Genomic DNA, 22,500 nt, shown 5'->3' on the forward strand with positions numbered 1-22,500 from the left:
TAAAAAAAAATTGGGGGCCAGTGGTGTCTGAAACTATTGTGTGGGTTTATCTAGACATATCCCTGAGTATGTGTGCCAAATTTCATCCCTCTGAGTCAAACAGATCAAGAGATATAAATGATTTACCCGTTATCGGCGCCACCTTGTGGTCGATATGAACAAGTCTCACATATATTGAGTGTTGACAGTATTTGCAACGTGCAGCACCAAATTATGTTACAAATACGAATATCCTTGACTGATTTACATGCATTTGTGACAGACCACGCCCACATGAAGGTTATTGGTCAATCAGTTGTTTTAGGTGCTAGTCCGTAAAGTGTCGCGTTGAGAGACCGTTGTCCATAGACGCTATGAGACGCTAGACGCTATGAGACGCTAGACGCTATGAGACGCTAGACGCTATGAGACGCTAGACGTTGAGAGACCGTTGTCCATAGACGCTATGAGACGCTAGACGCTATGAGACGCTTGAGACGCTAGACGCTATGAGACGCTAGACGCTATGAGACGCTAGACGTTGAGAGACCGTTGTCCATAGACGCTATGAGACGCTAGACGCTATGAGACGCTAGAGCGTTGAGAGACCGTTGTCCATAGACGCTATGAGACGCTAGACGCTATGAGACGCTAGACGTTGAGAGACCGTTGTCCATAGACGCTATGAGACGCTAGACGCTATGAGACGCTAGACGTTGAGAGACCGTTGTCCATAGACGCTATGAGACGCTAGACGCTATGAGACGCTAGACGTTGAGAGACCGTTGTCCATAGACGCTATGAGACGCTAGACGCTATGAGACGCTAGACGTTGAGAGACCGTTGTCCATAGACGCTATGAGACGCTAGACGCTATGAGACGCTAGACGTTGAGAGACCGTTGTCCATAGACGCTATGAGACGCTAGACGCTATGAGACGCTAGACGTTGAGAGACCGTTGTCCATAGACGCCACATATTAAGTTTTAAGGAGATTCGGTCATTTTGGTGCCCTGAAAGGTGGCGTTTTAAGTATTTTTCACAAAATTTCCAAAAATTGGCCAGAAGATCTATCACAGCGAACGTTATGGGTCCTGAGGTAAATGTTTTCCTCGTGAGGAGACGGACCTATTTACCGAATATCATGACTTTAGGTCAAACGGAGTGAGAGGAGTGACCTTTCAAAGATTTCCCATCTCTTGGTGTTATAGTATAGACTGTATAGACAAGTATTCAATCTATCTGGAGGGCTTTCCTCACACAGGTAAGGTATATAGTATAGACAAGTATCCAGTCCGTCTGGGGGGGCTTTCCTCATACAGGTAAGGTATATAGTATAGACAAGTATCCAGTCTGTCTGGGGGGGCTTTCCTCACACAGGTAAGGTATATAGTATAGACAAGTATCCAGTCTGTCTGGGGGGGCTTTCCTCATACAGGTAAGGTATATAGTATAGACTGTATAGACAAGTATCCAGTCTGTCTGGAGGGCTTTCCTCACACAGGTAGGGTATATAGTATAGACAAGTATCCAGTCTATCTGGGGGGGCTTTCCTCATACAGGTAAGGTATATAGTATAGACAAGTATCCAGTCTGTCTGGGGGGGCTTTCCTCATACAGGTAAGGTATATAGTATAGACAAGTATCCAGTCTATCTGGAGGGCTTTCCAGATAAGGTGCAGGGCTTTGCAAAAGTATTCATCCCTCTTGGTATTTTTCCTATTTTGTTTCATTACAACCTGTAATTTAAATGTATTTTTTATTTGTATTTCATGTAATGGACAAACACAAAATAGTCCAAATTGGTGAAGTGAAATGTAAAAAATTACTTGTTTCAAAAAAATTCAAAAAAATTAAAAACGGAAAAGTGGTGCGTGCAAATGTTTTCACCCCCTTCGCTATGAAGCCCCTAAATAAGATCTGGTGCAACCAATTACCTTCAGAAGTCACATAATTAGTTAAATTAAATCCACCTGTGTGCTGTCTAAGTGTCACATGATCTCAGTATATATACACCTGTTCTGAAAGGCCCCAGAATCTGCAACACCACTAAGCAAGGGGCAACACCAAGCAAGGGGCACCATGAAGACCAAGGAGCTCTCTAAACAGGCCAGGGACAAAGTTGTGGAGAAGTACAGATCAGGGTTGGGTTATAAAACAATATCAGAAACTTTGAACATCCCACAGAGCTCCATTAAATCCATTATTAAAAAATGGAAAGAATTTGGCACCACAACAAACCTGCCAAGAGAGGGCCGCCCACCAAAACTCACAGACCAGGCAAGGAGGGCATTAATCAGAGAGGCAACAAAGAGACCAAAGATAATCCTGAAGGAGCTGCAAAGCTCCACAGCAGAGATTGGAGTATCTGTCCATAGGACCACTTTAAGCCGTACACTCCACAGAGCTGGGCTTTCCGGAAGAGTGGCCAGAAAAAGCCATTGCTTAAAGAAAAAAAATAAGCAAACACGTTTGGTGTTCACCAAAAGGCATGTGGGAGACTCCCCAAACATATGGAAGAAGGTACTCTGGTCAGATGAGACTAAAATGTTGCTTTTTGGCCATCATGGAAAACACTATGTCTGGCGCAAACCCAACACCTCTCATCACCCCGAGAACACCATCCCCACAGTGAAGCATGGTGGTGGCAGCATCATGTGGTGGGGATGTTTTCCATCGGCAGGGACTGGGAAACTGGTCAGAATTAAAGGAATGATGGATGGTGCTAAATACAGGGAAATTCTTGAGGGAAACCTGTTTCAGTCTTCTAGAGATTTGAGACTGGGACGTAGGTTCACCTTCCAGCAGGACAATGACTCTAAGCATACTGCTAAAGCTACACTCGAGTGGCTTAAGGGGAAACATTTAAATGTCTTGAAATGGCCTAGTCAAAGCCCAGACCTCAATACAATTGAGAATCTGTGGTATGACTTAAAGATTGTTGTACACCAGCGGTACCCATCCAACTTGAAGGAGCTGGAGCAGTTTTGCCTTGAAGAATGGGCAAAAATCCCAGTGGCTAGATGTGCCAAGCTTACAGAGACATACCCTAAGAGACTTGCAGCTGTAATTGCTGCAACAGGTGGCTCTATAAAATATTGACTTTGTGTGGGGGGGTGAATAATTATGCACGCTCAAGTTTTCAGTTTTTTATGTGGTTTATTTCTTGTTTGTTTCATAATAAAAAGTATTTTGCATCTTCAAAGTGGTAGGTATGTTGTGTAAATCATATGATACAACCCCCCCCAAAAAAAAATATATATTTTATTTCCAGATTGTAAGGCAACAAAATAGGAGAAAATGCCAAATGGGGTGAGTACTTTCGCAAGCCACTGTATTAAAGTATAGACTGTATAGACAAGTATTCATGTTTGTTCAGAGGAGCCATCTTCCCTGGTCGTTTCCTATCCTGTCAAATTTCATCTAGTGCAGCAGTGGCTGTGTTATCGGCAGAGTCTCTGTGCGTCTTCAAGCCCAGTGTAGCATGAGAGAAAGGTTTTATCCCAAATAGCACCCTATTCCCTATACAGTGTACTGTTTTAGACCAGGGCACTATAGAACCCTATTCCCTATATAGTGCACTACTTTAGACCAGAGCTTTCAAAAGTAGTGCACTATATAGGGAACAGGGATCCATTTGGGAAGTATCCAGAGAGCCAGTCTCACCATGTCCTGTAACTTTACCCCTTGTCTCCTCCCCCTCCTCCTCCTCCTCCTCCTCCTCCTCCTCCTCCTCCTCCTCCTCCTCCTCTCCCCTTGTCTCCTCCTCCTCCTCCTCCTCTCCCCTTGTCTCCTCCTCCCCTCCTCCCCCTCCTCCTCCTCCTCCTCCTCCTCCTCTCCCCTTGTCTCCTCCTCCTCCTCCTCCTCTCCCCTCGTCTCCTCCTCCTCCTCCTCCTCTCCCCTTGTCTCCTCCTCCCCCCCTCCTCCTCCTCCTCCTCTCCCCTTGTCTCCTCCTCCTCCTCCTCTCCCCTTGTCTCCTCCTCCTCCTCTCCCCTCCTCTCCTCCTCCTCCTCCTCCTCCTCTCCCCTCCTCTCCTCCCCTACCTCCCAGGACTCTGAGGCTCTGACAGTGCTCTTCCTCCATGGAAGCCAGACATTGTGATTCTAGGAGTTTACATGCCCCAAATCACACAATGCTTTTAACAGCATGAGACAGATATGACGTGAGCTCTCATGGCAACCTAGCTAGAAGCATGAGAACCTGTCATCTGAACTAAGTGGTCCTAATGTGTGTGTGTGTGTGTGTGTGTGTGTGTGTGTGTGTGTGTGTGTGTGTGTGTGTGTGTGTGTGTGTGTGTGTGTGTGTGTGTGTGTGTGTGTGTGTGTGTGTAACGTATAGTGAAACTACAGGTTCCAAGTTTGAAAAGAATGTACTTTATTTTTTATGATAGAAATCAGACACCATGTACTGTCATTTACTACTGATGAGATCTATTGATGAGATCTATTGATGAGATCTATTGATGAGTTCTATTGATAATAGCTGGGTAAATCAGACGCCATTCATCACGCACTGTAATGTACAACTTGATCATCTGGATGGAAAATGACTGAGGATAATAGCAGACCATATTGCCACTCTTATTTAACACATCTTCAATTTAACCCTACTAGAGAGCGTGTTGCCCTCAGGCCTGGAGGGAAGTTGAAGTCATTCCGCTTCCCAAGAATAGTAAAGCCCCCTTTTACTGGCTCAAATAGCCGACCAATCAGCCTGTTACCAAACCCTTAGTAAAGTACGGGGAAAAAAACGCTGTGTTTGACCAGATTAGGCTAACGTTGTGCAAATAATATACGACATGTAGCTTTATTTTAAATGATGAGGAAACTCAGACAACACTTAGCAGGTTAAACCAGGAGACTGGAATACGGTTCACGATGCCCGGGCCGTCACGACGCCCGGACCGTCACGACGCCCGGACCGTTGGTTTTATACAGTTCCATGATTAGTTCATAATTCGAGGAGATTTTATAGGATTATTGATCTTAAATGTTTCCACTTTCCAATATGTCACGGATTGAACGTGATGGTGACAACTATCAGGATGAATCGACCCAATGTTAATCTTTTAATTCATCAATATATTTAGTGGGTAAAGGCTCTCCAAACCGTTTTTTTTGTTATGATTCATACATACTTTCCTAACACTAAAATTCAGTGGTATAAAGTAGTTAGGTAAAAATACTTTAAAGTACTACTAGTAGTAGTAGTAGTAGTAGTTTTTCAGGGTATCTGTACTTTACTTTACTATTTATATTTTTGACTACTTTTACTTTACTACATTCCTAAAGAAAATAATGTACTTTTTACTCCGGAAATTTTCCCCTGACACCCAAAAGTACTCGTTACATTCTGAATGTTTAGCAGGACAGGAAAATGGTTCAATTCACACACTTATCAAGAGAACATCCCTGGTCGTCCCTACTGCCTCTGATCTGGAGGACTCACTAAACAGAGAACATCCCTGGTCGTCCCTACTGCCTCTGATCTGGAGGACTCACTAAACAGAGAACATCCCTGGTCATCCCTACTGCCTCTGATCTGGAGGACTCACTAAACAGAGAACATCCCTGGTCGTCCCTACTGCCTCTGATCTGGAGGACTCACTAAACAGAGAACATCCCTGGTCATCCCTACTGCCTCTGATCTGGAGGACTCACTAAACAGAGAACATCCCTGGTCGTCCCTACTGCCTCTGATCTGGAGGACTCACTAAACAGAGAACATCCCTGGTCGTCCCTACTGCCTCTGATCTGGAGGACTCACTAAACAGAGAACATCCCTGGTCGTCCCTACTGCCTCTGATCTGGAGGACTCACTAAACAGAGAACATCCCTGGTCATCCCTACTGCCTCTGATCTGGAGGACTCACTAAACAGAGAACATCCCTGGTCATCCCTACTGTCTCTGATCTGGAGGACTCACTAAACAGAGAACATCCCTGGTCGTCCCTACTGCCTCTGATCTGGAGGACTCACTAAACAGAGAACATCCCTGGTCATCCCTACTGCCTCTGATCTGGAGGACTCACTAAACAGAGAACATCCCTGGTCATCCCTACTGCCTCTGATCTGGAGGACTCGCTAAACAGAGAACATCCCTGGTCGTCCCTACTGCCTCTGATCTGGAGGACTCACTAAACAGAGAACATCCCTGGTCGTCCCTACTGCCTCTGATCTGGAGGACTCACTAAACAGAGAACATCCCTGGTCATCCCTACTGTCTCTGATCTGGAGGACTCGCTAAACAGAGAACATCCCTGGTCATCCCTACTGCCTCTGATCTGGAGGACTCGCTAAACAGAGAACATCCCTGGTCATCTCTACTGCCTCTGATCTGGAGGACTCGCTAAACAGAGAACATCCCTGGTCATCCCTACTGCCTCTGATCTGGAGGACTCACTAAACAGAGAACATCCCTGGTCGTCCCTACTGCCTCTGATCTGGAGGACTCACTAAACAGACAACATCCCTGGTCATCCCTACTGCCTCTGATCTGGAGGACTCACTAAACAGAGAACATCCCTGGTCATCCCTACTGCCTCTGATCTGGAGGACTCGCTAAACAGAGAACATCCCTGGTCATCCCTACTGCCTCTGATCTGGAGGACTCGCTAAACAGAGAACATCCCTGGTCATCTCTACTGCCTCTGATCTGGAGGACTCGCTAAACAGAGAACATCCCTGGTCATCCCTACTGCCTCTGATCTGGAGGACTCACTAAACAGAGAACATCCCTGGTCGTCCCTACTGCCTCTGATCTGGAGGACTCACTAAACAGAGAACATCCCTGGTCGTCCCTACTGCCTCTGATCTGGAGGACTCACTAAACAGAGAACATCCCTGGTCATCTCTACTGCCTCTGATCAGGAGGACTCGCTAAACAGAGAACATCCCTGGTCATCTCTACTGCCTCTGATCTGGAGGACTCGCTAAACAGAGAACATCCCTGGTCATCCCTACTGCCTCTGATCTGGAGGACTCACTAAACAGAGAACATCCCTGGTCGTCCCTACTGCCTCTGATCTGGAGGACTCGCTAAACAGAGAACATCCCTGGTCATCCCTACTGCCTCTGATCTGGAGGACTCGCTAAACAGAGAACATCCCTGGTCATCCCTACTGCCTCTGATCAGGAGGACTCGCTAAACAGAGAACATCCCTGGTCATCCCTACTGCCTCTGATCAGGAGGACTCGCTAAACAGAGAACATCCCTGGTCATCCCTACTGCCTCTGATCTGGAGGACTCGCTAAACAGAGAACATCCCTGGTCATCCCTACTGCCTCTGATCTGGAGGACTCACTAAACAGAGAACATCCCTGGTCGTCCCTACTGCCTCTGATCTGGAGGACTCACTAAACAGAGAACATCCCTGGTCGTCCCTACTGTCTCTGATCTGGAGGACTCACTAAACAGAGAACATCCCTGGTCGTCCCTACTGCCTCTGATCTGGAGGACTCACTAAACAGAGAACATCCCTGGTCATCCCTACTGCCTCTGATCTGGAGGACTCACTAAACAGAGAACATCCCTGGTCGTCCCTACTGCCTCTGATCTGGAGGACTCACTAAACAGAGAACATCCCTGGTCGTCCCTACTGCCTCTGATCTGGAGGACTCACTAAACAGAGAACATCCCTGGTCGTCCCTACTGCCTCTGATCTGGAGGACTCACTAAACAGAGAACATCCCTGGTCATCCCTACTGCCTCTGATCTGGAGGACTCACTAAACAGAGAACATCCCTGGTCATCCCTACTGCCTCTGATCTGGAGGACTCACTAAACAGAGAACATCCCTGGTCATCCCTACCGCCTCTGATCTGGAGGACTCACTAAACAGAGAACATCCCTGGTCATCCCTACCGCCTCTGATCTGGAGGACTCACTAAACAGAGAACATCCCTGATCATCCCTACTGCCTCTGATCTGGAGGACTCACTAAACAGAGAACATCCCTGGTCATCTCTACTGCCTCTGATCTGGAGGACTCACTAAACAGAGAACATCCCTGGTCATCCCTACTGCCTCTGATCTGGAGGACTCACTAAACAGAGAACGTCCCTGGTCATCCCTACTGCCTATGATCTGGAGGACTCACTAAACAGAGAACGTCCCTGGTCATCCCTACTGCCTCTGATCTGGAGGACTCACTAAACAGAGAACGTCCCTGGTCATCCCTACTGCCTCTGATCTGGAGGACTCACTAAACAGAGAACGTCCCTGGTCATCTCTACTGCCTCTGATCTGGAGGACTAACTAAACAGAGAACATCCCTGGTCATCCCTACTGCCTCTGATCTGGAGGACTCACTAAACAGAGAACATCCCTGGTCATCCCTACTGCCTCTGATCTGGAGGACTCACTAAACAGAGAACATCCCTGGTCATCCCTACTGCCTCTGATCTGGAGGACTCACTAAACAGAGAACATCCCTGGTCATCCCTACTGCCTCTGATCTGGAGGACTCACTAAACAGAGAACATCCCTGGTCATCCCTACTGCCTCTGATCTGGCAGACTCACTAAACACAAATGCTTCATTTGTAAATTATGTCTGAGTGTTGTGACTATCGGTAAATTTAAAAAACAAGAAAATTGTGCCTGTTTGGATTGCCTAATATAAATTATTTTAAATGATTTATACTTTTACTTTTTATACTTAAGTATATTTTTTGCAATTACATTTACTTTTGATACTTCAGTATATTTAAAACCAAATACTTCTAGACTTTTACTCAAGTCGTATTTTACTGGGTATCTTTCACTTTTTACTTGAGTCATTTTCTATTAAGGAATCTTTACTTTTACGACAAATTGGGTACTTTTTTCCACCGCTGCTAAAAACGTCCCCAAATAATCTACATGGCTTTTTCTCTCATTGATCCTTAATAATCTGAACCCGCTTCATTTTGAACTAGGCCGCCCCCTATTGAGTCTGTCGAGAAAAATTTAAATTAAATGTCACATTCCTCCTCGTCAGAAGATATGTTTAAAATCGCTGTCGGAAAAAGTGGACCAATATGCAGCGGATTTGCGTGCTCATCATAATTTATTATAATGTGAACACGACGAACAAAAACAAGAAAACAATGACCGCCAGGAACAGTATAGCAGTGCTAAAACAACTACCCACAAACAACAAGACCAAACACACCCTAACATATAGGACTCCCAATCAAAGACCGCCAGGAACAGTATAGCAGTGCTCGCTCAACTACCCACAAACAACAAGACCAAACACACCCTAATATATAGGACTCCCAATCAAAGGCCCGCCAGGAACAGTATAGCAGTGCTCGCTCAACTACCCACAAACAAGACCAAACACACCCTAATATATAGGACTCCCAATCAAAGACCCGCCAGGAACAGTATAGCAGTGCTAAAACAACTACCCACAAACAACAAGACCAAACACACCCTAATATATAGGACTCCCAATCAAAGGCAACTAGAAAACACCTGCCTTCAATTGAGAGTCCATACCCCAGGTTAACTAACATAGAAACAGAACAGATAGAAAACAGATAGAAACACAATAGAAAAGAAACCCGAAACCCCGGAATACATAAACTAACTACCCTCTGCCACGTCCTGACCAAACTACAATAACAAATAATCCTCTATACTGGTCAGGACGTGACACCCGCTTTATTTTAACTAGGCCGCCCCTATTGAGTCTGTCGACAAAAAATTCTAAATTAAAGGTATACCCTATTTAAAGGGGATGGCTTATTAAGATAAACGTACTGAAAATCCCATTGATTGAAAACTCCAAAAGAGAGAAAAACTGTTTGGCCAGCTAGTGGGAAGGTTTTCAGCGGTTTAATTAAATGTATTTCCCGAGTGCGCAAGGTAGCCACACCCGCAGAGCGCGTTACACAACTGAATAATTCCTCGATCTACAGTATATTTATTTATTATATTTATATTTATATTTATTATATTTATTTACTATTATATTATTATTATTATTCTTTATTCACCTACAGGGTCTTTTGAGCAAAATTGTACGCAGGAAAGTTCCATATTCACATTCTGCTACCATTTCTGTCGATAAATCCAATTTATGCACCACACAGGACGCACTGAAACTGGCTCTGCAACGCAACGCTGCAAAAAAAAGGCAAACGCAGCGTTTTCATTGGATAATTAATGTACTTCCTGTGTACCCAAAACGCAATAAACACTGTTGGTGTGATCCAGTCGTCATTAAGGCGAGTCTGATACTGAGAATAGCTTCGGAACGGCATGTAGGAATGTTATAAATTACTGCGTTGGGATATGTATAATGTCTACTATTTATCTATTCATTGTTCTCTCCCTCCCACCCTCCCTCCCTCCCTCCCTCCTCCCTCCCTCCCTCCCTCCCTCCCTCCCTCCCTCCCTCTCTTTCTCAGCGACCTCCACCAGCTCTCTACAGGGCCTGGACAACACTGATGGAGGAGTGTGTAGAGCCATATCCATGAAGCTAGTACTGAGAGTAGGACAGAGTAAGTTATGTGTGTGTATTGTGTTGTCTGTGTGCGTGTGTGTGTCTTTGTGTCTGAGTCTTTGTGTGTGTGTGTGTGTGTGTGTGTGTGTGTGTGTGTGTGTGTGTGTGTGTGTGTGTGTGTGTGTGTGTGTGTGTGTGTGTGTCTGTATGTGTGTGTGTAGGGAAGAAAGACATGACAATGAGAGAATGAGAGTGTATATATGAATACTTGAGAGAGTTTCTGCCAGACTGTTTATCACCTGTATATGATGCATAACGTTACTGGTAGAGAGAACGAGAGACATACTGAAGCAGGGCCGTACACAGACCTTCCAGGGCACCCCCATGTTTACATAATTCATAACATACCAAAATATTTTTTTTTAAAAACCTATTTAGCTAGTTGCAGTGCTTCCTAAACACACGATTGACATCAGGAAAAGCGGCTGATCAAGCGGATTGTTGATGGTGGATGTAAATCTGCTCGTTAGCTAGCTCGTGTGGATATGTTATTAGGCCTATGGTAATTAGCTAGAATGGAAACTACCTGTGTTGCTGCTGCCCTAACACACATACAATACTATACAATACTATACTATACAATACTATACAATACTATACAATACTATACTATACAATACTATACAATACTATACTATACAATACTATACTATACAATACAATACTATACAATACTATACTATACTATACAATACTATACAATACTATACTATACAATACTATACTATACTACACTATACTATACAATACAATACAATACTATACTATACAATACTATACTATACAATACTATACAATACTATACTATACTATACTATACAATACTATACAATACTATACTATACTATACTATACTATACTATACTATACAATACTATACTATACTATACTATACTATACTATACTATACTATACAATACAATACAATACTATACAATACTATACTATACTATACTATACTATACTATACTATACTATACAATACAATACTATACAATACTATACTATACTATACTATACTATACTATACTACACTATACTATACAATACTATACTATACTATACTATACTATACTATACAATACAATACAATACTATACTATACTATACTATACTATACTACACTACACTATACTATACAATACTATACTATACAATACTATACTATACTATACTATACTATACAATACAATACTATACTATACAATACTATACTATACAATACTATACTATACTATACTATACTATACTATACAATACAATACTATACTATACTATACAATACTATACTATACTATACTATACTATACAATACAATACAATACTATACTATACTATACTATACTATACTATACTATACTATACTATACAATACTATACTATACTATACTATACTATACTATACAATACTATACTATACTATACTATACTATACTATACTATACTATACTATACTATACAATACTATACTATACTATACTATACTATACTATACTATACTATACTATACTATACTATACTATACTATACTATACTATACAATACTATACTATACTATACTATACAATACTATACTATACTATACTATACAATACTATACTATACTATACAATACTATACAATACAATACTATACAATACTATACTATACTATACTACACTATACTATACTATACTATACTATACTATACTATACAATACAATACAATACTATACTATACTATACTATACTATACTATACTATACTATACTATACTATACTATACAATACAATACTATACTATACTATACTATACTATACTATACTATACTATACAATACAATACCTAAAGGAATGAACGGATAACACACAATACCTGAATGGGTTGGAGGGATGGAGTTGGGTTAGAGGGATGGAGTTGGAGTGGAGGGATGGAGTTGGAGTGGAGGGATGGAGTTGGGTTAGAGGGATGGAGTTGGATTGGAGGGATGGAGTTGGGTTGGAGGGATGGAGTTGGGTTGGAGGGATGGAGTTGGAGTGGAGGGATGGAGTTGGAGTGGAGGGATGGAGTTGGGTTAGAGGGATGGAGTTGGATTGGAGGGATGGAGTTGGGTTGGAGGGATGGAGTTGGGTTAGAGGGATGGAGTTGGATTGGAGGGATGGAGTTGGATTAGAGGGATGGAGTTGGGTTAGAGGGATGGAGTTGGAGTGGAGGGATGGAGTTGGAGTGGAGGGATGGAGTTGGAGTAGAGGGATGGAGTTGGATTGGAGGGATGGAGTTGGATTGGAGGGATGGAGTTGGGTTGGAGGGATGGAGTTGGATTGGAGGGATGGAGTTGGGTTGGAGGGATGGAGTTGGAGGGATGGAGTTGGATTGGAGGGATGGAGTTGGGTTGGAGGGATGGAGTTGGAGGGATGGAGTTGGATTAGAGGGATGGAGTTGGATTGGAGGGATGGAGTTGGATTGGAGAGATGGAGTTGGAGGGATGGAGTTGGGTTGGAGGGATGGAGTTGGGTTGGAGGGATGGAGTTGGGTTGGAGGGATGGAGTTGGAGTGGAGGGATGGAGTTGGAGTGGAGGGATGGAGTTGGAGTAGAGGGATGGAGTTGGATTGGAGGGATGGAGTTGGGTTGGAGGGATGGAGTTGGCTTGGAGGGATGGAGTTGGATTGGAGGGATGGAGTTGGATTGGAGGGATGGAGTTGGGTTAGAGGGATGGAGTTGGATTGGAGGGATGGAGTTGGATTGGAGGGATGGAGTTGGAGTGGAGGGATGGAGTTGGAGTAGAGGGATGGAGTTGGATTGGAGGGATGGAGTTGGGTTGGAGGGATGGAGTTGGCTTGGAGGGATGGAGTTGGATTGGAGGGATGGAGTTGGATTGGAGGGATGGAGTTGGGTTAGAGGGATGGAGTTGGATTGGAGGGATGGAGTTGGGTTGGAGGGATGGAGTTGGGTTGGAGGGATGGAGTTGGATTGGAGGGATGGAGTTGGATTGGAGGGGATGGAGTTGGATTGGAGAGATGGAGTTGGAGGGATGGAGTTGGGTTGGAGGGATGGAGTTGGGTTGGAGGGATGGAGTTGGAGTGGAGGGATGGAGTTGGATTGGAGGGATGGAGTTGGGTTAGAGGGATGGAGTTGGATTGGAGGGATGGAGTTGGGTTGGAGGGATGGAGTTGGGTTAGAGGGATGGAGTTGGATTGGAGGGATGGAGTTGGATTAGAGGGATGGAGTTGGGTTAGAGGGATGGAGTTGGAGTGGAGGGATGGAGTTGGAGTGGAGGGATGGAGTTGGAGTAGAGGGATGGAGTTGGATTGGAGGGATGGAGTTGGATTGGAGGGATGGAGTTGGGTTGGAGGGATGGAGTTGGATTGGAGGGATGGAGTTGGGTTGGAGGGATGGAGTTGGAGGGATGGAGTTGGATTGGAGGGATGGAGTTGGGTTGGAGGGATGGAGTTGGAGGGATGGAGTTGGATTAGAGGGATGGAGTTGGATTGGAGGGATGGAGTTGGATTGGAGAGATGGAGTTGGAGGGATGGAGTTGGGTTGGAGGGATGGAGTTGGGTTGGAGGGATGGAGTTGGGTTGGAGGGATGGAGTTGGAGTGGAGGGATGGAGTTGGAGTGGAGGGATGGAGTTGGAGTAGAGGGATGGAGTTGGATTGGAGGGATGGAGTTGGGTTGGAGGGATGGAGTTGGCTTGGAGGGATGGAGTTGGATTGGAGGGATGGAGTTGGATTGGAGGGATGGAGTTGGGTTAGAGGGATGGAGTTGGATTGGAGGGATGGAGTTGGAGTGGAGGGATGGAGTTGGAGTGGAGGGATGGAGTTGGAGTAGAGGGATGGAGTTGGATTGGAGGGATGGAGTTGGGTTGGAGGGATGGAGTTGGCTTGGAGGGATGGAGTTGGATTGGAGGGATGGAGTTGGATTGGAGGGATGGAGTTGGGTTGGAGGGATGGAGTTGGATTGGAGGGATGGAGTTGGGTTGGAGGGATGGAGTTGGGTTGGAGGGATGGAGTTGGATTGGAGGGATGGAGTTGGATTGGAGGGATGGAGTTGGATTGGAGAGATGGAGTTGGAGGGATGGAGTTGGGTTGGAGGGATGGAGTTGGATTAGAGGGATGGAGTTGGATTGGAGGGATGGAGTTGGATTGGAGGCATGGAGTTGGATTGGAGAGATGGAGCTGGAGGGATGGAGTTGGGTTGGAGGGATGGAGTTGGATTAGAGGGATGGAGTTGGGTTGGAGGGATGGAGTTGGGTTGGAGGGATGGAGTTGGATTGGAGAGATGGAGTTGGAGGGATGGAGTTGGGTTGGAGGGATGGAGTTGGATTGGAGGGATGGAGTTGGATTGGAGGGATGGAGTTGGGTTAGAGGGATGGAGTTGGATTGGAGGGATGGAGTTGGGTTGGAGGGATGGAGTTGGATTAGAGGGATGGAGTTGGATTGGAGAGATGGAGTTGGATTGGAGGGATGGAGTTGGGTTAGAGGGATGGAGTTGGATTGGAGGGATGGAGTTGGGTTGGAGGGATGGAGTTGGAGTGGAGGGATGGAGTTGGAGTGGAGGGATGGAGTTGGAGTAGAGGGATGGAGTTGGATTGGAGGGATGGAGTTGGGTTGGAGGGATGGAGTTGGCTTGGAGGGATGGAGTTGGGTTGGAGGGATGGAGTTGGATTGGAGGGATGGAGTTGGGTTGGAGGGATGGAGTTGGATTAGAGGGATGGAGTTGGGTTGGAGGGATGGAGTTGGGTTAGAGGGATGGAGTTGGGTTGGAGGGATGGAGTTGGGTTGGAGGTTGATGTAGCTGCTCCTCTCTATGGCCCCGATTCCGACCATATTTAAGCGTGTATAAATGGAACATAATTCCCTTTTTATGCACAAGCCACCCGATGCCATGGCAACGTTGGCTAGCTAAGCTCGCGCATAGAATCACACTTACATTTACATTACATTTTAGTCATTTAGCAGACGCTCTTATCCAGAGCGACTTGAATGCATACATTTCATACATTTTTTTAAAATTATTATATATTTTTTTTCTTCCCCGTACTGGTCCCCCGTGGGAATTAAACCCACAACCCTGGCGTTGCAAACACAATGCTCTACCAACTGAGCCACACGGGACCGATGTCATGGCAACGTTGGGTGGCTAAGCTCGCGCATAGAATCGCACCATCGGGTCTAATGGACGTCTAGCGTTGAACTGAGCATGTGCAAAACTAAGATTCGCAAACGTAAAACTTGTATCGTGTGAAAGATTTAACAACGGTCTCAAACTTTTTATCAGAATTATTAGGAATCGTTTATTTTTTTAATTTAACAAGGCAAGTCAGTTAAGAACAAATTCTTATTTACAATGACGGCCAAACCCGGGCCGCCCTATGGGACTCAAAGCCTGGAATTGAACCAGGGACTGTAGTGATGCCTCTTGCACTGAGACACAGTGCTTTACGCCGCTGCGCCACTCGGGAGCCCAAACGGTCAAGACTATCTATAGCCTAGCCAGATCTGTTTTCCTTATCAGCCCCTGCACGTGCTTCTTCAACTATTTAGTTTAACAAGTATATAGAGGCCAGTGAGACAATTATTAGGAATCAATTTACAAGTATTCATGTTCAGTATTCATTCACATTCATACTTGCAAATTGATTCCTAATAATTGTCTCACTGGCCTCTAAATATAAACTCTATATACATTTAAATAGTTGACGAAGCAAGTGCAGGGGCTGATAGGGAAAGCAGATCTGGCAATGAGAATAGGCTATAGATAATCTTGACCATTTGGGACCCCTTTGGCTATTTAGCTCAGGACAGGTTTATAGCCAACACTTAATCAATATTTAGTTTTTGTCTCATTTATTGATATGGGATATAGCCTCTGTGTGATGGTGGTCGAGCAATGCAAACGGCTATAACAAGTCTCCGCACAGAGTGGAATTCACTAAATACAACAGTCATAATGCATAATATAAAGCCTATTGTAACGGTCGTTGTACGAAGTAAACCAAGGCGCAGTGGGTTGACTGCTCATATTAACAACTTTTATTGTTCGAACACAAAAGAAAAACAAGAAAAAAAAACGAACGAACTCACAGTATTGCATGCTAACAACACAGCAGTGCAAAAAAAACAACTTCCCACAAAAGGGACAGGTGGAAGAAAAAAGGCTACCTAAGTATGACTCCCAATCAGCAACAACGATGTACAAGCTGTTCCTGATTGAGAGCCACACAAGGCCAAAAACAAAGAAATACACAACATAGAAAATACCATAGAAATACAAAACATAGAACATTACCCAAAAACCCCGGAATACTCTAAACAAACACCCCTCTTACATAAACACATATACCAAAAACCCCGGAAACACATAAATACAATACCCTCTCTACATACACATAACGCGCAAACCATATAAAACAAATACCCCCCCCTGCCACATCCTGACCAAACTACAATAACAAATAACCCCATTTTACTGGTCAGAACGTGACACCTATAGTCCGTGCTCCCAAATACTGGGGAAACGTGTTATTCATTAGGTCACATGATCGCCACAGTAGACTCACGCGGCTATAAAAAAATAAATTATGCCATTATATGTCCACTAAACAACACACAGCAGATAGAGGAATAGGCCGAGAACAAAATCAGATTTTACTTTCTATTTTTTTTTGCCGATCAGGCTGTTATTCTAGACGAGGCTCTTCTTTGTCTTTATCATTCTCATTGGCCCGAGGCTACACTACGCCATCTACTGGTGTAATGTCGTTATTGAATGCAGTTCTAAAACAAGCTCTAGACTTTTTTTTTATTTTGGGGGGGAAATGAAACTGGAAGCTGCAAAGCAACTCTAACGTCTGGGCTAGAGTTGCTTGATTGACTAGCTAACTTCGGCTAGCTACGTTCATGTCCTTCAGTTGCTTGATTGACCAGCTAACTTCGGCTAGCTACGTTCATGTCCTTCAGTTGCTTGATTGACCAGCTAACTTCGCTAGCTACGTTCATGTCCTTCAGTTGCTTGATTGACTAGCTAACTTCGGCTAGCTACGTTCATGTCCTTCAGTTGCTTGATTGACTAGCTAACTTCGGCTAGCTACGTTCATGTCCTCCAGTTGCTTGATTGACTAGCTAACTCGGCTAGCTACGTTCATGTCCTCCAGTTGCTTGATTGACTAGCTAACTTCGCTAGCTACGTTCATGTCCTCCAGTTGCTTGATTGACTAGCTAACTTCGGCTAGCTACGTTCATGTCCTTCAGTTGCTTGATTGACTAGCTAACCCGGCTAGCTACGTTCATGTCCTTCAGTTGCTTGATTGACTAGCTAACTTCGGCTAGCTACGTTCATGTCCTTCAGTTGCTTGATTGACTAGCTAACTCCGCTAGCTACGTTCATGTCCTTCAGTTGCTTGATTGACTAGCTAACTTCGCCTAGCTACGTTCATGTCCTTCAGTTGCTTGATTGACTAGCTAACTTCGGCTAGCTACGTTCATGTCCTTCAGTTGCTTGATTGACTAGCTAACTTCGGCTAGCTACGTTCATGTCCTTCAGTTGCTTGATTGACTAGCTAACTTCGGCTAGCTACGTTCATGTCCTTCAGTTGCTTGATAGACTAGCTAACTTCGGCTAGCTACGTTCATGTCCTTCAGTTGCTTGATTGACTAGCTAACTTCGGCTAGCTACGTTCATGTCCTCCAGTTGCTTGATTGACTAGCTAACTTCGGCTAGCTACGTTCATGTCCTCCAGTTGCTTGATTGACTAGCTAACTTCGGCTAGCTACGTTCATGTCCTTCAGTTGCTTGATTGACTAGCTAACTTCGCTAGCTACGTTCATGTCCTTCAGTTGCTTGATTGACTAGCTAACTTCGGCTAGCTACGTTCATGTCCTTCAGTTGCTTGATTGACTAGCTAACTTCGGCTAGCTACGTTCATGTCCTTCAGTTGCTTGATTGACTAGCTAACTTCGGCTAGCTACGTTCATGTCCTTCAGTTGCTTGATTGACTAGCTAACTTCGGCTAGCTACGTTCATGTCCTTCAGTTGCTTGATTGACTAGCTAACTTCGCTAGCTACGTTCATGTCCTTCAGTTGCTTGATTGACTAGCTAACTTCGGCTAGCTACGTTCATGTCCTTCAGTTGCTTGATTGACTAGCTAACTTCGGCTAGCTACGTTCATGTCCTTCAGTTGCTTGATTGACCAGCTAACTTCGGCTAGCTACGTTCATGTCCTTCAGTTGCTTGATTGACTAGCTAACTTCGGCTAGCTACGTTCATGTCCTTCAGTTGCTTGATTGACTAGCTAACTTCGGCTAGCTACGTTCATGTCCTTCAGTTGCTTGATTGACTAGCTAACTTCGGCTAGCTACGTTCATGTCCTTCAGTTGCTTGATTGACTAGCTAACCTCGGCTAGCTACGTTCATGTCCTTCAGTTGCTTGATTGACCAGCTAACTCGGCTAGCTACGTTCATGTCCTTCAGTTGCTTGATTGACCAGCTAACTTCGGCTAGCTACGTTCATGTACTTCAGTTGCTTGATTGACCAGCTAACTTCGGCTAGCTACGTTCATGTCCTTCAGTTGCTTGATTGACCAGCTAACTTCGGCTAGCTACGTTCATGTCCTTCAGTTGCTTGATTGACCAGCTAACTCCGGCTAGCTACGTTCATGTCCTTCAGTTGCTTGATTGACCAGCTAACTTCGGCTAGCTACGTTCATGTCCTTCAGTTGCTTGATTGACCAGCTAACCCGCTAGCTACGTTCATGTCCTTCAGTTGCTTGATTGACCAGCTAACCCGGCTAGCTACGTTCATGTCCTTCAGTTGCTTGATTGACCAGCTAACTCCGGCTAGCTACGTTCATGTCCTTCAGTTGCTTGATTGACCAGCTAACTTCGGCTAGCTACGTTCATGTCCTTCAGTTGCTTTGGGACGTGGCTGATGGTCTGACTACTGTATTGTAGTATAATGATGTGGCTGATGGTCTGACTACTGTATTGTAGTATAATGACTACTGTATTGTAGTATAATGACTACTGTATTGTAGTATAATGATGTGGCTGATGGTCTGACTACTGTATTGTAGTATAATGACTACTGTATTGTAGTATAATGATGTGGCTGATGGTCTGACTACTGTATTGTAGTATAATGACTACTGTATTGTAGTATAATGATGTGGCTGTTAGCGTGACTACTGTATTGTAGTATAATGACTACTGTATTGTAGTATAATGACTTCTGTATTGTAGTATAAGGACGTGGCTGTTGGTCTGACTACTGTATTGTAGTATAATGACTACTGTATTGTAGTATACTGACTACTGTATTGTAGTATAATGACGTGGCTGTTTGGTCTGACTACTGTATTGTAGTATAATGACTACTGTATTGTAGTATAATGACTACTGTATTGTAGTATAATGACTACTGTATTGTAGTATAACGACCTGGCTGTTGGTCTGACTACTGTATTGTAGTATAATGACTACTGTATTGTAGTATAATGACTACTGTATTGTAGTATAATGACTACTGTATTGTAGTATACTGACTACTGTATTGTAGTATAATGACTACTGTATTGTAGTATAATGACTACTGTATTGTAGTATAACGACCTGGCTGTTGGTCTGACTACTGTATTGTAGTATAATGACTACTGTATTGTAGTATAATGACTACTGTATTGTAGTATAATGACTACTGTATTGTAGTATACTGACTACTGTATTGTAGTATAATGACTACTGTATTGTAGTATAATGACTACTGTATTGTAGTATAATGACTACTGTATTGTAGTATAATGACTACTGTATTGTAGTATAATGACTACTGTATTGTAGTATAATGACTACTGTATTGTAGTATACTGACTACTGTATTGTAGTATACTGACTACTGTATTGTAGTATACTGACTACTGTATTGTAGTATAATGACTACTGTATTGTAGTATACTGACTACTGTATTGTAGTATAATGACTACTGTATTGTAGTATAATGACTACTGTATTGTAGTATAATGACTACTGTATTGTAGTATAATGACTACTGTATTGTAGTATAATGACTACTGTATTGTAGTATAATGACTACTGTATTGTAGTATAATGACTACTGTATTGTAGTATAATGACGTGTGTTTGATCTTTTCCAGGTTCCGCCAAACCACTTCCTCTTCCTGGAGAGTTTCCCACCAGTTTCCCCGCTCATCACCCCGAGGCCCCAGACAAGGAGCCTCCCATTAAAGACAACGATTTAAACAACAACGCCGGTGTGTATCTGTTTAACACAATGTAGTGGAAGTGTTATTTAATAGGGGACATACTGAGGGGTCATAATGTGTATCTGTTTAACACAATGTAGTGGAAGTGTTATTTAATAGGGGACATAGTGAGGGGTCATAATGTAGATCTGTTTAACACAATGTAGTGGAAGTGTTATTTAATAGGGGACATAGTGAGGGGTCATAATGTAGATCTGTTTAACACAATGTAGTGGAAGTGTTATTTAATAGGGGAGATACTGAGGGGTCATAATGTAGATCTGTTTAACACAATGTAGTGGAAGTGTTATTTAATAGGGGACATAGTGAGGGGTCATAATGTGTATCTGTTTAACACAATGTAGTGGAAGTGTTATTTAATAGGGGACATACTGAGGGGTCATAATGTAGATCTGTTTAACACAATGTAGTGGAAGTGTTATTTAATAGGGGACATAGTGAGGGGTCATAATGTAGATCTGTTTAACACAATGTAGTGGAAGTGTTATTTAATAGGGGACATAGTGAGGGGTCATAATGTAGATCTGTTTAACACAATGTAGTGGAAGTGTTATTTAATAGGGGAGATACTGAGGGGTCATAATGTAGATCTGTTTAACACAATGTAGTGGAAGTGTTATTTAATAGGGGACATAGTGAGGGGTCATAATGTAGATCTGTTTAACACAATGTAGTGGAAGTGTTATTTAATAGGGGACATAGTGAGGGGTCGTAATGTAGATCTGTTTAACACAATGTAGTGGAAGTGTTATTTAATAGGGGACATACTGAGGGGTCATAATGTAGATCTGTTTAACACAATGTAGTGGAAGTGTTATTTAATAGGGGACATAGTGAGGGGTCATAATGTAGATCTGTTTAACACAATGTAGTGGAAGTGTTATTTAATAGGGGACATAGTGATGGGTCATAATGTAGATCTGTTTAACACAATGTAGTGGAAGTGTTATTTAATAGGGGACATAGTGAGGGGTCATAATGTAGATCTGTTTAACACAATGTAGTGGAAGTGTTATTTAATAGGGGACATAGTGAGGGGTCTTAATGTAGATCTGTTTAACACAATGTAGTGGAAGTGTTATTTAATAGGGGACATAGTGAGGGGTCATAATGTAGATCTGTTTAACACAATGTAGTGGAAGTGTTATTTAATAGGGGACATAGTGAGGGGTCTTAATGTAGATCTGTTTAACACAATGTAGTGGAAGTGTTATTTAATAGGGGACATAGTGAGGGGTCATAATGTAGATCTGTTTAACACAATGTAGTGGAAGTGTTATTTAATAGGGGACATAGTGAGGGGTCTTAATGTAGATCTGTTTAACACAATGTAGTGGAAGTGTTATTTAATAGGGGACATAGTGAGGGGTCATAATGTAGATCTGTTTAACACAATGTAGTGGAAGTGTTATTTAATAGGGGACATAGTGAGGGGTCATAATGTGTATCTGTTTAACACAATGTAGTGGAAGTGTTATTTAATAGGGGACATACTGAGGGGTCATAATGTGTATCTGTTTAACACAATGTAGTGGAAGTGTTATTTAATAGGGGACATAGTGAGGGGTCATAATGTAGATCTGTTTAACACAATGTAGTGGAAGTGTTATTTAATAGGGGACATACTGAGGGGTCATAATGTAGATCTGTTTAACACAATGTAGTGGAAGTGTTATTTAGTAGGGGACATACTGAGGGGTCATAATGTAGATCTGTTTAACACAATGTAGTGGAAGTGTTATTTAATAGGGGACATAGTGAGGGGT

The 22,500-nt window shown here is 43.3% G+C and overlaps 1 protein-coding gene across 1 annotated transcript in view; it reads left to right on the forward strand.

The window, feature by feature from the left end:
- Positions 1-22,500, forward strand: part of LOC123728079 (ephrin-B2a-like) — a 30,461-nt gene that overhangs the window by 4,146 nt on the left and 3,815 nt on the right. The window contains exons 3-4 of the mRNA XM_045698632.1: positions 10,379-10,471; positions 20,606-20,722. Coding sequence (XP_045554588.1) covers positions 10,379-10,471; positions 20,606-20,722 — 210 coding nt within the window. The remainder of the gene's footprint in view (positions 1-10,378; positions 10,472-20,605; positions 20,723-22,500) is intronic.

The sequence above is a fragment of the Salmo salar genome, chromosome ssa17, assembly GCF_905237065.1.
Source record: "Salmo salar chromosome ssa17, Ssal_v3.1, whole genome shotgun sequence".
Taxonomy (NCBI): Eukaryota; Metazoa; Chordata; class Actinopteri; order Salmoniformes; family Salmonidae; genus Salmo; species Salmo salar.